A 14,421-nucleotide genomic window follows, 5' to 3' on the forward strand; every position below is an offset into this window, starting at 1 on the left:
AATGGCTGGGCGCAGTGGCTCACACCTGTAATCCCAGCATTTTCAGAGGCCAAGGTGGGCGGATCACGAGGTCAGGAGATCGAGACCATCCTGACCAACATGGGGAAACCCCGTCTCTACTAAAAATACAAAAAATTATCTGGGCATGGTGGCGTGTGCCTGTAATCCTAGCTACTCAGGAGGCTGAGGCAGGAGAATCACTTGAACCAGGGAGTTGGAGGTTGCATTGCAGTGAGCCGAGATCGCGCCACTGCACTCCAGCCTGGCGACAGAGCAAGACTCAGTCTCAAAAAAAAAAGAAGAAGAAAACAAAAACGAACATTGATTGAGCATCAGTTGAACTTGTGCCAGGCAGGCTCTGTGCAAAACCATTTCCTAGGTAAGTTTTCTTTTTTACAGAGAAGGAAACAGAAATCCACAGTGGCTAACTGATTTGTCCACAGAACAGTAAGTGTAGTGACTGACCTCCAGGACCCAAACCTGCAGCCCTTCTGTGCCGGTGGTGACTCGCCCTTAGCACAGTACCTGGCAGCAGGCGATGCCACCCATTCACTAAGGCATGGCAAGCAGCCTCTCTGAGTCACACCGTTCTGGGTGGTGCACAAAGCGGGAGTTCTCACCCTCATGGAATGCGCGCTCTGCCTCGAGAGACAGACACTTTCTCTCATATCCCGTGTCCAGTTGCAGGCAAAGCCACAATCATTGCTCACCTCCCAGTCACACTCAGGGTAAAGAGCAAGGGTCTTTGATTTACAAGTTCATGCCCGCCACCCACCTCTCCCACTCTCTCTGCCACTCTGACCGCAGCGCAGCTCCTCAGACACAGGCACATTCCTGCCTCAGGGGCCTTTGCATTTGCTCTTCCCTCTTCCTCTATATGCTTGCGTGGCTTGCCTGCTTGTCTTCAGGTCTTTTTTTTTTTTTTTTTTTGAGACGGAGTCTCGCTTTGTCGCCCAGGCTGGAGTGCAGTGGCCGAATGTCAGCTCACTGCAAGCTCCGCCTCCCAGGTTTACGTCATTCTCCTGCGTCAGTCTCCCGAGTAGCTGGGACTACAGGCGCCCGCCACCTCGCCCGGCTAGTTTTTTGTATTTTTAGTAGACACGGGTTTCACCGTGTTCCTGACCTCATGATCCGCCCGTCTCGGCCTCCCAAAGTGCTGGGGTTACAGTCCTGAGCCACCGCGCCTGGCCTTTTTTCTTTTTTTTTTTTTTTTTGATTCTCGCCCTGTCGCCCAGGCTGGAGTGCAATGGCACCATCTCGACTCACTGCAACCTCCGCTTCCCGGATTCAAACGATTCTCCTGCCTCAGCCTCCCAAGTAGCTGGGATTACAGGCGCCCACCACCATGCCCAGCTAATTTTTGTATTTTTTTAGTAGAGATGGGGTTTGACCATGTTGGCCAGGCTGATCTGGAACTCCTAACCTCAGGTGATCCGCCTGCCTCAGACTCCCAAAGTGCTGGGATTACAGGCGTGAGCCACTGCACCTGACCGCCTTTTTAAAAAAATTAATTAATTTGTATTTATTTATTTTCAGGTCCTCCTTTAACAATTTTTTTTTTTTAATAGAGATGGGGTTTCGCCACGTGGCCCAGGCTGGTCTCAAACTCCTGAGCTCAAGCCATCCAACCTCCTCAGCCTCCCAAAGTGCTGGGATTACAAGCATGTGCCACTGTGCCTGGCCACCCTCAGGTCTTGAAGTGTGCTGGAGACGTAGTAGGTGCTCAAAAAATACATGCCGAAGAAGTGAATGTGAAGAAAGGTAACTGCAGATGGTGGCAGGCATGGGCTATGCTGGACTTCAAGCTGGGGAAAGGGGATGGAGCATTGCCACTCTGAGTTGCTGGAAGCCGAGCCAGGCGCCTCTAAGGAATGGACATGTGAGCAGACACCTGAGTATACAAGGGCATGAGCTGCATGCTCATTACCATGCCCAGGCCTCAGCCACCTGCTCCTAGATGCCCACTCCCTGTAGATGCAGGCAGCCCAGTTGCTGGGAGCAGGGCTGGGCTGGAGAGGGACGCCAAGGATATCTCACCTCACAGAGGTAGGAGCAGATGGCTCAGGCTCCAGTTTCTACCCTAACCTGACCTGAGCCCAGCCCAGGGGAGGGAAAACTGGGCCCAGCTGGCTGCTCATTCCTTTGAGAGCTCCCAAGAGGGTGAGACAGAGGGGCCAAGCCAAGCATTGGAATCAAGCTACACTGCCTGCGTTTGAACTATATATATAGCATGAACAGACTAGAACTAGACTACGTGTGTGTGTGTGTGTGTGTGTGTGTATGTGTGTGTGTCGGAGTCTTGCTCTGTTACCCAGGCTGGAGTGCAGTGATGCAGTCTCAGCTCACTGCAACCACCGCCTCCTGGGTTCAAGCAATTCTCAAGCCTCAGCCTCCCGAGTAGCTGGGATTACAGGCATGCGCCACGATACTCAGTGATTTTTTATATTTTTCACCACATTGGCCAGGCTGGTCTTGAACTCCTGACCACAAGTGACCCTCCCGCCATGGCCTCCCAAAGTGCTGGGATTACAGGTGTGAGCCACTGTGCCTGGCCTGTGTGTGTGTTTTGAGACAGGGTCTTGCTCCGTCAACCAGGCTGGAGTGCAGTGGCTCGATCACAGCTTACTGCAGCTTGGACTTCCCGGGCTCAAGTGATTCTCCTGTCTCAGCCTCCTGAGTAGCTGGGACTACAGGTGAGTGCCACCATGCCTGTCTAAGTTTTAATTTCAAGTAGAGATGGTCTCAGTATGTTACCCAGGCTGATCTCAAACTCTTCAACTCAAGTGATCCTCCTGCCTTGCTTCCCTCCCAAAGTGCTGGGATTACAGGCATGAACCACTGCACCCAGCCCATGCTCTATGTTTACCCTTCGTCTTCTTACCTAATCCCTCAGTTTCCTCATCTGTGAAGTAGGGGTTGGAACAGTACCTACTGTCATAGACTGAATGTTTGTGTTTTCCCCAAACTCCTGTGCTGAAGCCGAGTGATGGTATTTGAAGGTAGGACCTCTGGGAGGTCACCAGGTGATGCGGGAGGAGCCTTCATGAACGGGATTTGTGCCCTTATAGAAAGGGACACAACGTGAGATGATCTTGCTCTCAGCCATGCGGGGAGGCAGGGCGGCTGTCAATGAGCCAGGAAGCGGCGCTTCTGACACCGGATCTACCAACACCCCCATCTCAGACTTCCAGCCTCCAGGACCGTGAGAACTGTGTTTCCTGTTAAAGCCACCCTCTCTATATTTGTTACAGCAGCCCACACTCATAAAGACATTTATCTTCTTTTTTTTTTTTGAGATGGAGCCTGGCTCTACCACCCAGGCTGGAGTGCAATGGCACAATCGCGGCTCACTGTAACCTCTGCCTCCGGGCTGAAGTGATTCTCCTGCCTCAGCCTCCAAGTAGCTGGGATTACAGGCACCCACCACCATGCCTGGCTAAATTTTGTATTTTTAGTAGAGACGGGTTTCACCATGTTGGCCAGGCTGGTCTCAAACTCCCCTCGGGTGATCTACCTGCCTCGGCCTCCCAAAGTGCTGGGCATGAGCCACCATGCCTGGCTTGACACTTATCTTTTATATCTATATACTTTTTTCTTTTTTGAGACGGAGTCTCACTGTGTCGCCCAGGCTGGAGTGCAGTGGTGCAATCTTGGCTCACTGAAACCTCTGCCTCCCGGGTTCAAGTGATTCTTGTGCCTCAGCCTCCGGAGCAGCTGGGATTACAGGCGTGCACCACCGTGCCCAGCTCATTTTTTAATTTTTAGTACAGACAGGGTTTCACTATGTTGGTCAGGCTGGTCTCGAACTCCTGACCTCAGGTGATCTACCTGCCTCTGCCTCCCAAAGTGCTGGGATTACAGGCGTGAGCCACCATGACCGGCCTAAAACACCTACCTTTTATTTTTAAAAAACCCAACACATTATCAGTACTTCATGCCAGACACCATTCTAGGAAAGTAACTCATCTCTCACATCATGGGTAGCTGTCATGGGTAGCTGTCATTTACAGATGAGGAAACTGAGGCACGGAGGTGAAGCAACTTTCCTGAGGTCACCCTGCTACTAAGTGACACAGCTGGCATCTAGTGCAGCAGGCTGGCTCCAAGTCTACGCCCCTCACCCCTCAGATGCTGCTCACCAAGCCGGAGGGGCTGTGGGATCGAGTTAGAACACAGGACGCCCCTGGCAGCAGCGCCCTCTGTGTGAAACTACAGCGGAGGAGGCCATATTGCGGCGGTATGCAGGAAGGTGGGGGCACCTCCCTCTTCAAGAACCAGCATCTGAGCTTTTTGGGGAAACATGTAGCTCCCTGAATGCCATCCCCAGAGCCCCCCTCAGTCGGCCTCCCCTCAGGCACCAAGGCTGGCGGAGGCCATCACTGTCCATTTCCCTCGCTCCTCACAGAGGAAATGCTGGGCGGTGCCGCGCAGTCAGGGCTGAGGACCAGGACAGAGGTTGGGTGGGGCGTGTCAGCATTCCTCCAACGGGCAGGTCTCAGCGCTCCTCCCACTGCTCCACTCCTCTGCAGGGCCCAGGCCCCTTGGCCCTGGGACACATCTCTCACCATGGAGTTCGACCTGGGAGCAGGTGAGCTCCTGGGGAGTGTGGATTGGAGGTGGAGGGGGCGGGAATCAAGCCCAGAAGCTGCCCGCACCAACCACCCAACTTCCCTCCACAGCTCTGGAGCCAGCCTCCCAGAAGCCAGGTGTGGGGGCGGGCCATGAGGGAGACCCCAAGCTCAGTCCCCACAAAGTTCAGGGCCGGTCGGAGGCGGGGGCAGGTCCGGGTCCAGAGGTAAGTCTCCTCATCACCGGCTGCGGACGGGCGGGAGGGGTGGGGTTGCCCCTGACCCCAGGGTCCTGCCTTGGGCTTCCAACTTCGGGGGCTGGGTAAGGGGCACCGCCTCACTGCCGCACCTCCATCCAGCAAGGACACCACAGCTCTTCCGACTCCAGCAGCAGCTCCAGCGACTCGGACACGGATGTGAAGGTAAGGGGTTCTCGCCAGCGTCCCCAGGCCCGTGCCCTGCACCGCAGAGAAGCGTCCCAGCGCAGGGGCTGGTGGGGAGGGTGCAGGGGGCGGTTCCTCTGTCTCCTTCCAGCCCAGAACCATCTCTTCTCTCCCATCCCTGCCCTCGGTCCCACAGCCCCACACCGCTGGCTCCAAGCAGCACGAGAGCACCCCCGGCAAGGCCAAGAAGCCCAAAGTGAAGAAGAAGAAAAAGGAAAAGGGCAAGAAGGAGGCTCCTCACTGAAGGGCCCTGGACAGGGCTCATTAAACCTTCCTCTCTGCCTTCTGCGACTGATCAGCGCAGTGCCTGCTCCGGTCCGTCCCCAGTTCCCTGCCCCCTGCCCAGGGCTGGGCCCGCCCATCCCTGCACGCGGCCAAGGAGAGGCTGCCCACGCCATGCCCATCAGGGTTTATTGTTTCTGTAACAGCGGCCACGCCCTGGGGCGATGGCCTGTGCAGCTGGAGATCTCTCAGCACCTTGGGTTGGGGGCGGGGCTGGGCGGGACATGGGATGGAGGCGTCGCCTGTGGCCAGACAGGGTGGACCCCTGGGGCCTGCAGGCAGGAGATGAGTCCAGTGGCTCCCAGCAGCAGCAGCAGCAGCAGCAGCAGCAGCGGCGGCGGCGGCGGGAGGCTCCGCTCACCGCACCAGGTGGAAGGTGAGCCAGTACATGAGCAGAGGTTGTGCCGCTGCCACTGCCATGGTCAGGTACATGCGCAGCTGGTTCCGGGCCCCACGCACCGGGACCCCCTCAGCCGCTGCTTCTGCCAAGATCTTCAGCCGCAGCGTCCGGATCTGGGTGGGAAAGGGAGAGAGGAACCAAGGGGTTTACCCTTGAGTTCTCTGGGCCAGAGTGAGAGCCCCGACATACTTCCAGCCTCTGTCTAGAAGCCCCAGGCAGCCGGGGACAAGTCCCTGGCCCTCTGCAGCCTCAGGTTTCTGCTCCTGGGGCCTCAGTTTCCCCAAACCTCCTAACATGGTGAGGATTTGGGCCCTGTGGGCAAAATATGAGAAGGTTTGACACTCAAATGCCAGGCAAGGTCCGGGAGCGGTGAAGGGGGACTTCGAGGTGGACACCCGGCCTGAGGGGGTGGGAGACGTCGCCCTGGCTGCTGCTCCCCCTTATGCTGGTCACATGGCAGTTTCTGAAGACATGCCAGAAATGCTATCTTTATTTTTATTAAAGGACAGGGTCTCTGGCCTAGTGCGTTGGCTCACGCCTGTAATCCCAGCACTTTGGGAGGCCGAGGAGGGCGAATCACGAGGTCAGGAGATCAAGACTATCCTGGCCAACATGGTGAAACCCCATCTCTACTAAAAATACAAAAATTAGCTGGGTATGGTGGTGTTCCCTGCTTCTCAGGAGGCTGAGGCAGGAGAATCGCTCCTGTGAACCCAGGAGGCTGCAGTGAGCCGAGATCGCGCCACTGCACTCCAGCCTGGTGACAGAGCGAGACTCCGTCTAAAAAAAAAAAAAAAAAAAAATGGACAGGGTCTCACCCTGTCCACCAGGTTTGACTGCAGTGGCATGATCTCAGCTCACTGCAGCCTCAATCTTCCAGACTCAAGTGATCCTCCCACCTCAGCCTCTCGAGTAGCTGGGACTATAGGTACACACTGCCATGCCTGGCTAATTATTTAATTTTTTTAGAGATGGGGTCTTGCTATGTTGTCCAGGCTGGTATCAAGCTCCTGGCCTCCAGTGATCCTCCTGCCTCAGCCTCCCAAAGTGCTGGGATCACAGATGTGAGTTATGCGCTTGGCCTAAACTTTTAAATGATGAGACCTAAGTCAAAGTTTGCGTGAGGCTCTGCCCTGGCTCACCAGCCACCACGGTCTGCCCTCTGCTTCTCACATGTTCACAGTGAATCCTCCCAGCACCTTAAGGTGCAAGTATCATCCTCCTATTTTAAAATAGGGAAACTGAGTTTTTTTTTTTTTTTTTTTTGAGACAGAGTCTTGCTCTGTCACCCAGGCTGGAGTGCTGGGGTGCAATCTCAGCTCACCGCAACCTCCACTTCCCGGGTTCAAGCGATTCTCCTGCCTCAGCTTCCCGAGTAGCTGGGGCTACAGGCACACACCACCAAGCCCAGCTACTTTTTGTATTTTTAGTAGAGATGGGGTTTCACCGTGTTAGCCAGGATGGTCTCGATCTCCTGACCTCGTGATCCTTCTGCTTCGGCCTCCCAAAGTGCTGGGATTACGGGCGTGAGCCACCGCGCCCGGCAAAAGGGGAAACAGTTTAAAGAAAGGAAGTGATTTGCCCAGGATCCAACTAAACTTGGGGTCCACCCAGCCTGCAGACCCCAGTGCTCTTCACCAGCACCCCTGACTCTAGCAGGAAGGGCTCTAGAGAATCTCCTTCCAGGGAAATTCTGGCAGGAAAGCCCCCATGCAAGGAGAGTGGAATGAGGGTGAGAGCCCAGCCTGGAGCCTGTGTGCTGGGGATCCCCAGCCTCTAGCAGCCTGGGTGGGATCTCCTCTTCCAGGGCTCAGGATACCCCCTCTTCCAGGAAGCCCTCCTGACCCCCCCAGCTGGGCAGCCACTCCAGGGCTCTTCAGTTCAGCAATGTGTCTCTGGTCTGAACCCCACACCTGACATCCTCTTCTTGGATGCCTCCGGGGCACCTGTGCCCTCAGCCTCACCAGCCCCGAGCCCCTGCTCACCATGAACACAAAGATGGCCACACAGCACCAGCCCAGCACCAGGTAGTAGCCAATCTTCCCGAAGAGCAGGCCCATGAGGACCCCGCCAATCATCCTGGGGGAGGGAGAGGAGGCTGTGTGAGGACAAGGCCCAAGGGCTGGGGCTGGCATGAAGGGCGGGCGTACTCACCCGACATACTTGTAGCCCAAGAAGGCCACCAGGTCGATGGTGGTGAGGTCGGTGTTGACAGTGACCAGATAGAGGCTGAGCAGGATGGCCACCACCTCCAGGGTCAGCCAGGCCAGGGCTGAGCTCGCCTGCAGCCCTAGGAGGTCTGGGGAGAACCTGCAGGCACCAAGTCCCGCCACTTGGTTGGCTGGTTCAGACCTCCCACCCCCAGCACCCGCCTGGGGACAGCCCTGTGTTGGGTAGGGCTGGACACCCGGCAGTGACCAAGATGGACCTGCACGCTATCCTATTCTCATGGAAATCCCATCCAGGGAGGACGGCAGACCCATCCCTAGACAGTGACACCCAGAGCGGGCAGGGCTGGAGTCACAGGGGGCTGTGCCTGACAGTCAGGAGGCAGGTGTCAGAGAGGGCTTCCCAGGAGAGGGGACACCAAGCTGAGGCCTGCAGGAAGGAGCTGGTCAGGGACAAAGCCTTCGGCCTCTGCCATATCCCCAGGGCTTCACCAGTTAGTTAATGACAGATGTGTTCAGTGTCACAAAGGAAAAGAACAGGGCAGTGTGAGCAAGAGGAGGGGCCTGACCTAGCCTGGGGGGCAGGAAGGCTTCCTGGAGGAGGTGACACTGGAATGGAGCCAGCGGGAATGCACAGGTACTCGGCAGTAGTGGAGGGGAACACGCTCCCAGGCAGAGGGAAGTTGATGTGACAAGGCCCCAGGAGACAGCGCCAGCCCTCCTGAGGAAAGGAACGGACAGAAGCGTGCAACGGGAGGGGCAGTGCAGGGCTGAGGAGCTGAGGCTTGATCGGGAGCCATGGATAGTAGGGTGGAGTAGGGTGGGCTGTGGCCAGGCTCACACCTCAGACAGGACCATCCTGGCTGCTGCTGGAGTAGGGGTGCAATGGGGAGCTGGTGACGACAGAGCAAGGATGAGGATGGGTCTGGTAGCAGAGGCCAAGAGGAAGGGTGGATGGAGAGGGTCGCCCAGCACAGGGTGTGGTGACACAATGCACATGGGTAGGAAGGAGAGGGAAAAGGCGAGGGTGATGCTGATGGTGACCCTGAGGGCTGTATCTTGGGCCAACTGGGAGCAAGGTGGGGCTGTCCTGAGAGGGGAACTGAGACCTTGGAACTGAAACCTTCCTGACCAACCATGGGCCTCCCAAACCCCACCCTACTTGGCCTGCCCCAGGCCGCCCTTACCTATCCTGGGTCCCCAGCGCAAGACCAGCCACCAAAACGTAGGTGATGAAAGCCATCGCTGTGGGAGGCAGACACACAGACACTGGTCACCAGAAGAAGAACTGCCCTGGGCCTCCAGACACCCACACACCCACCCCAAACAGGCCCGGAAGAGAGAGGAGGGTGCAGGGTAGAGGGAGGGTGAAACCTGGAATGTAGAGGTCCGGGGCATTGACGTCAAAGCGGGGGGCCACCGGGGTGTCCTGTTGGTACTGCACCTCCCAGTCCTGCGGGGATGGGGAGATGGGCAGGACCCTCAGAACCAGGTCCCTCCTACCCTGCTACAGGCCCTCCTCCCTCGAGGTGAATCTCCTGGCCCCACCACACATCTGCCCCCACCCCTGAGCCCCCACAGGCCCACCGCAGACCCACATTCCCCTGGGGGTGCTGACCTGGTGCAGGTAGGGGAAGAACAACAGGCCCAGCTTTCTGCCCACATACATGGTGTCCACAGCAAAGTAATACTTGAGCTTGGTGACAGGGATGAAGCGGTCAATCTGGGGAGGCAGAGCTCAAGCCTGAGTGCCCGTGGCCCCGTGCGTCCCCCAACTCCCGCCAGCCCCGGCCACTTACGTTCTTATCCACCAGCTCCTTGCCCTGCGCGGCCAGGCTGCTCCCATAGGCCATGGCCATGTTGGACACTGGGTCAGCCAGGAAGGCTGCCTGGGGCGTGGCAGAGGCTGCAGGATAGCCTAGGCCGCCAGGTGCCCGCTGGGCCCCATAGCCCCGGCTCTGGGTTGAACTTGTGTCATCGAAAAGCTGGTGGGGGTCGGCCATGCCCGGCTGGGACACAGGGATCCTCCGCTTTGAGGCTGCAAGGGAAGAGGGTGGGGAGACCCTGGGGTTCCAGGATAGGTAAGGGAGGCCTGGTGAGCCTCATTCATCCTGCAGTTCTGCCTCCTGCTCCTATTGAGAGGAGGGTGGTGTCACCATTAGAGACACTAGCTTTGACATCAGATGGACTGGCAGGTGCAGCCTCTGCCATTCATCCATCGACCCACCCATCTAGCCAACTATCCATCCACTGATACACTAATCTATGCATCCATTCATCTACCCACCCATCCATCTACTCATCCATCCATCCACCCACCCACTCGCCCACCCATCCACATCTATCCTTCCAACTACCCATTCATCCATCCACCCACCCATTCATCCATCCACCCATCCATTCATCCATCCATCTATCCACCTATCCATCCATCCATCCACCCACCCATCTAGCCAACTATCCATCCACTGATGCATTCATCTGTCCATCCATTCATCCACCCATCCATCTATCCATCCACCCTCCCACCCATCAATCCATCCACCATCTATCCATCCACCCTCCCACCCATCAAGCCATCCATTCATCCATCCGCCCACCCATCCATCCATCCATCCACCCTCCCACCCATCAATCCATCCATTCATCCATCTGCCTACCCATCCATCCATCCACCCACCCACCCATCAGTCCATCCATTCATCCATCCACCTACCCATCCATCCATCCATTCATCCATCCACTTACCCATCCATCCATCTATCCACCCATCTGTCCATCCACTCATCCATATATCTATCCACCACCCATCTAGTTAACTATCCATCTACTGATGTATCATCCATCCACCCACCTACCCATCCATCCATCTATCCATCCACCTATCCACCCCCCACCCCCATCCATCCATCCACTCACCCATCCATCCACCTACCCATCCATCCATCCATCTATCCATCCATCCAGCCATCCACCCACCCATCCATCCACCTATTCATCCACCCATCCATCTAGTCAACTATCCATCCACTGATGCATTCATCTTTCCATCCATTCATTCATCCATCCATCCATGCATCCATCCATGCATCCATCCATCCACTCATCAAGCTATCTACCATTCACCAACCCACTCATCTATCCACCTACCAACGCACTCATCTATCCACCCATCCATCCATCATCCATCCATCCACCCAGCCATCCATCCATCTATCCAGCCAGCCAGCCAGCCAGCCAGCCAGCCAGCCAGCCAACTATCCATCCATTGATGCATTCATCTATCTGTCCATTCATCCACCCATCCATCCATCCACCAACCCATTCATCAATCTATCCATCCATCCATGCAACCATCCATCCATCCATCCATCCACCCACCCATCCACCCACACATCTAGCCAACTATCCATCCACTGATGCTTTCATCTTTCCATCCATCCGTCCATCCATCCATCCATCCATGCACTCACCAAGCTATTTATCCATCCACCAACACATTCATCTATCCACCCATCCATCATCCATCCATCTAACCATCCATTCACCCACCCATCCACTTATCTGATGATGATTATCTCAAAAGCTACTACGTACGGCGGGGAGGAGGGGCTATTGGGTACAAAATCCTGTACCAAGCCTTTTACACAAGGCCTCTGTGCATATCTCCCATGCTCCCCCTCAATCACTTGACTCCAGCCACCTGCGCCTCCCAATGCTCACTGAACGCACCCGGAAGGTGCCTGCCTCAAGGCCTCTGCACCAGCTGTGCCTCTGCTTGCAACGTTCTTCCTCCAACGTCCTCAGGGCTCCCTCCTCTCCTCTTTGAGGGCTTTGCTCAGTGAGGCCTTCCCCAGCCATCCTGTCTACAACCGTACCTCCCTTGGTGGCACTCCCCACCCCCTGCCCTGCTTCACTGATAGCCTTAGAACTCGGCACCAGCTGACATGCTGGCTGTCTTATTTTGTTCACTGTCTCCCCCACTCGAATGTGAGTCCCCCAAGGTGGGGATCTTGATCTCGTTCACAGCTGAGTCCCCAGCCCCTTGCACAGGGTTAGAGTAGGCGCTTGATAAAAATCTGATCAATGAATAAAGGTAGCCTGGGCAACATGGCGAAACCCCATCCCTGCAAAATATAGAAAGATTAACTAGGCGTGGTGGTTCACACCTGTGGTCCCAGCTACTCGGGAGGCCAAGGTGGGAGAATCGCTTAAGCCTGGGAGGCAAAGGTTGCAGTGAGCCAAGATTGCACCACTGAACTCCAGCCTGGACAACACAGTGAGACCCTGTCTCAAAAAAAAAAAAAAAGAGAGAATAAATGACCACCCCCAATTTACAGGTGTGGAAACCAAGGCCCAGACAGCTAAAATGACTTGTGCAAAGGGCCAAACTGAGTGAGTGGCAGAGCAGGAGTCCAGCCCTGCTATGCCTGATAAATATTACAATAATCCTGTAGATGAACTCATTTCATCTTCACAACCACCCTGTTTCTGCCAACTGCCAATGCTATCATCATCCCCATTTTACATGAGAAAAGCAAGCCCTAAAGAGGCTCAGGCCCTTGCCCAAAGTCATAGTATGAGAGCCAGGTTTCAAACAATTTTAAAAGGTCCCTGTGGCCTCATATGGGGAACAGATGAGGGGTGGGCAGGGAAGGGAGAGAGGAGGCTGCTGGGGCAGTCCAGGTGGGAGACCACGGCAGACAGGACTGGGGGTGTAAAAGTGGAATGGGTTATTTCTGGATCAGTTTCAGAGCTAGAAGGGACAGGACTTGCTGAGGTGTGCTCAGAGGAGGTGTGTTAAGAAGTGGGAAGAGGCCGGGCGCAGTGGTTCATGCCTGTAATCCCAGCACTTTGGGAGGCCGAGGCAGGCGGATCAAGAGGTCAGGAGTTCAAGACCAGCCTGGCCAACATGGCAAAACCCCGTTCCTACTAAAAATATAAAAATGAGCTGGGCATGGTGGTGCATTCCTGTAATCCCAGCTACTCTGGAGGCTGAGGCAGGAGAACTGCTTGAACTGGGACGAGGGCGGGTCGGGGGGGAGGGCGCGGGCGGAGGTTGCAGTTAGCCAAGATCATGCCACTGCACTCTGGCGTGGGCTACAGAGCGAGACTCCATCTCAAAAAAAAAAAAGTGGGAAGAGGCTGGGCATGGTGACTCACGCCTATAATCCCAGCACTTTGGGAGGCCAAGACAGGCAGATCACTTTAACTCAGTTCAAGACCAGCCTGGCCAACATAGTGAAACCCTATCTCTACAAAATACAATATAGCAGGGCATGGTGGCACGCACCTGTAGTCCCAGCTATTTGGGAGGCTGAGGTGAGAGGACCTGGGTTGTCAAGGCTGCAGTGAGCCAAGATCGCACCACTGCACTCCAGCCTGGGCAACAGAGTGAGAGTCCGTCTCAAAAAAAGAAGTGGGAAGAGCCAATACTGTCTCTATAGATCCCGGTTTGAGTAATGGGGCAAGTGGAAGTGCTCTGTACTTCCACTTTCTCTGTATGGAGAAAATGGGAAGGGCAGGATTTGAACCCAGCACTCTGCCTCCAGGGCCTCTGCTCCTAATCAATAACCAATGCTATCCTGCAAATATCTGCTGAGATCCTACTATCTGCCTGGCACTATTGCAGGCACAGGGAATGGGTGATCACATGACAGTGGGAATGGGGACAGGAATAGAATTATCCACATCATGATTTTCTCTGCACCTGGATGTTCTCCTCTACACAATGGAGTTAACTGTCCCACCTTGCAAAGCTGTTGTGACACTCATAAACTCCTTGGCCTCATAAAAAGCAGTCCATCCATGTCACTCCTGATCAGCTACTAGCCTCGAACTCTTCCTCTCAATTATTCGTAGCCTGAAGACAGACCCAGGTCTCCTCAATTCCAAGGCAAGCAGCACTGGCCCCAGCCTCTCCGCAAGCCCCACTTCCCTTTTCTTTCCCCCACTACTTCTTTTTTTTTCAGACAGAGTCTCGCTCTTGTCGCCCAGGCTGGAGTGCAATGGCGCGATCTCGGCTCACTGCAACCTCCACCTCCCAGGTTCAAGCAATTCTCCTGCCTCAGCCTCCTGCATAGCTGGGATTATAGGCGCACACCACCACGCCCAGGTAATTTTTGTATTTTTAGTAGAGACAAGAGTTTCACCATTTTGGGCAGGCTGGTCTTGAACTCCTGAGCTCAAGTGATCTTCCTCACTCCTCACTGGAACACACTAGCCCCGCCTGGCTCCTTCTCATAACATGCGGTGCTTTCTTTTTCTCTTCTGAGCACTCATAATAATTTCTTTTTTTTTTTTTTTTTTTGAGACGGAGTCTCTCTCTGTCGCCCAGGCTGGAGTGCAGTGGCACGATCTCGGCTCATTGCAAGCTCCGCTTCTCGGGTTCACGCCATTCTCCTGCCTCAGCCTCCTGCGTAGCTGGGACTACAGGCACCCGCCACCGTGCCCGGCTAATTTTTTGTATTTTTAATAGAGACGGGGTTTCACTATGGTCTCGATCTCCTGACCTTGTGATCCGCCCGCCTCGGCCTCCCAAAGTGCTGGGATTACAGGTG

The 14,421-nt window shown here is 55.4% G+C and overlaps 2 protein-coding genes across 5 annotated transcripts in view; one reads left to right on the forward strand and one right to left on the reverse strand.

Moving 5' to 3' along the window:
* Positions 1-3,547: 3,547 nt before the first annotated feature.
* Positions 3,548-5,297, forward strand: LOC105534577 (chromosome unknown open reading frame, human C19orf33). The gene is made up of 5 exons (XM_011973316.1): positions 3,548-3,726; positions 3,862-4,588; positions 4,680-4,795; positions 4,928-4,990; positions 5,148-5,297. Exons 2-5 carry the CDS (start codon positions 4,315-4,317, stop codon positions 5,253-5,255), a joined length of 561 nt encoding a protein of 186 aa, XP_011828706.1. The 5' UTR covers positions 3,548-3,726; positions 3,862-4,314; the 3' UTR covers positions 5,256-5,297.
* A 106-nt stretch (positions 5,298-5,403) lies between these two features.
* YIF1B (Yip1 interacting factor homolog B (S. cerevisiae)) overlaps positions 5,404-14,421 on the reverse strand; it is a 14,746-nt gene continuing 5,728 nt past the window's right edge. For 3 of the 4 annotated variants that reach the window (XM_011973313.1, XM_011973315.1, XM_011973314.1), the window contains exons 2-8: positions 9,661-9,899; positions 9,480-9,584; positions 9,236-9,314; positions 9,049-9,106; positions 7,848-8,003; positions 7,679-7,772; positions 5,404-5,806 (exon numbers count right to left, since the gene is read on the reverse strand). In XM_011973313.1, coding sequence (XP_011828703.1) covers positions 5,651-5,806; positions 7,679-7,772; positions 7,848-8,003; positions 9,049-9,106; positions 9,236-9,314; positions 9,480-9,584; positions 9,661-9,899 — 887 coding nt within the window. In that variant the 3' untranslated portion in view covers positions 5,404-5,650. The remainder of the gene's footprint in view (positions 5,807-7,678; positions 7,773-7,847; positions 8,004-9,048; positions 9,107-9,235; positions 9,315-9,479; positions 9,585-9,660; positions 9,900-14,421) is intronic. The other variant, XM_011973312.1, reaches the window with a different exon arrangement.

Source organism: Mandrillus leucophaeus, unplaced genomic scaffold (genome assembly GCF_000951045.1).
Source record: "Mandrillus leucophaeus isolate KB7577 unplaced genomic scaffold, Mleu.le_1.0 Scaffold137, whole genome shotgun sequence".
NCBI lineage: Eukaryota > Metazoa > Chordata > Mammalia > Primates > Cercopithecidae > Mandrillus > Mandrillus leucophaeus.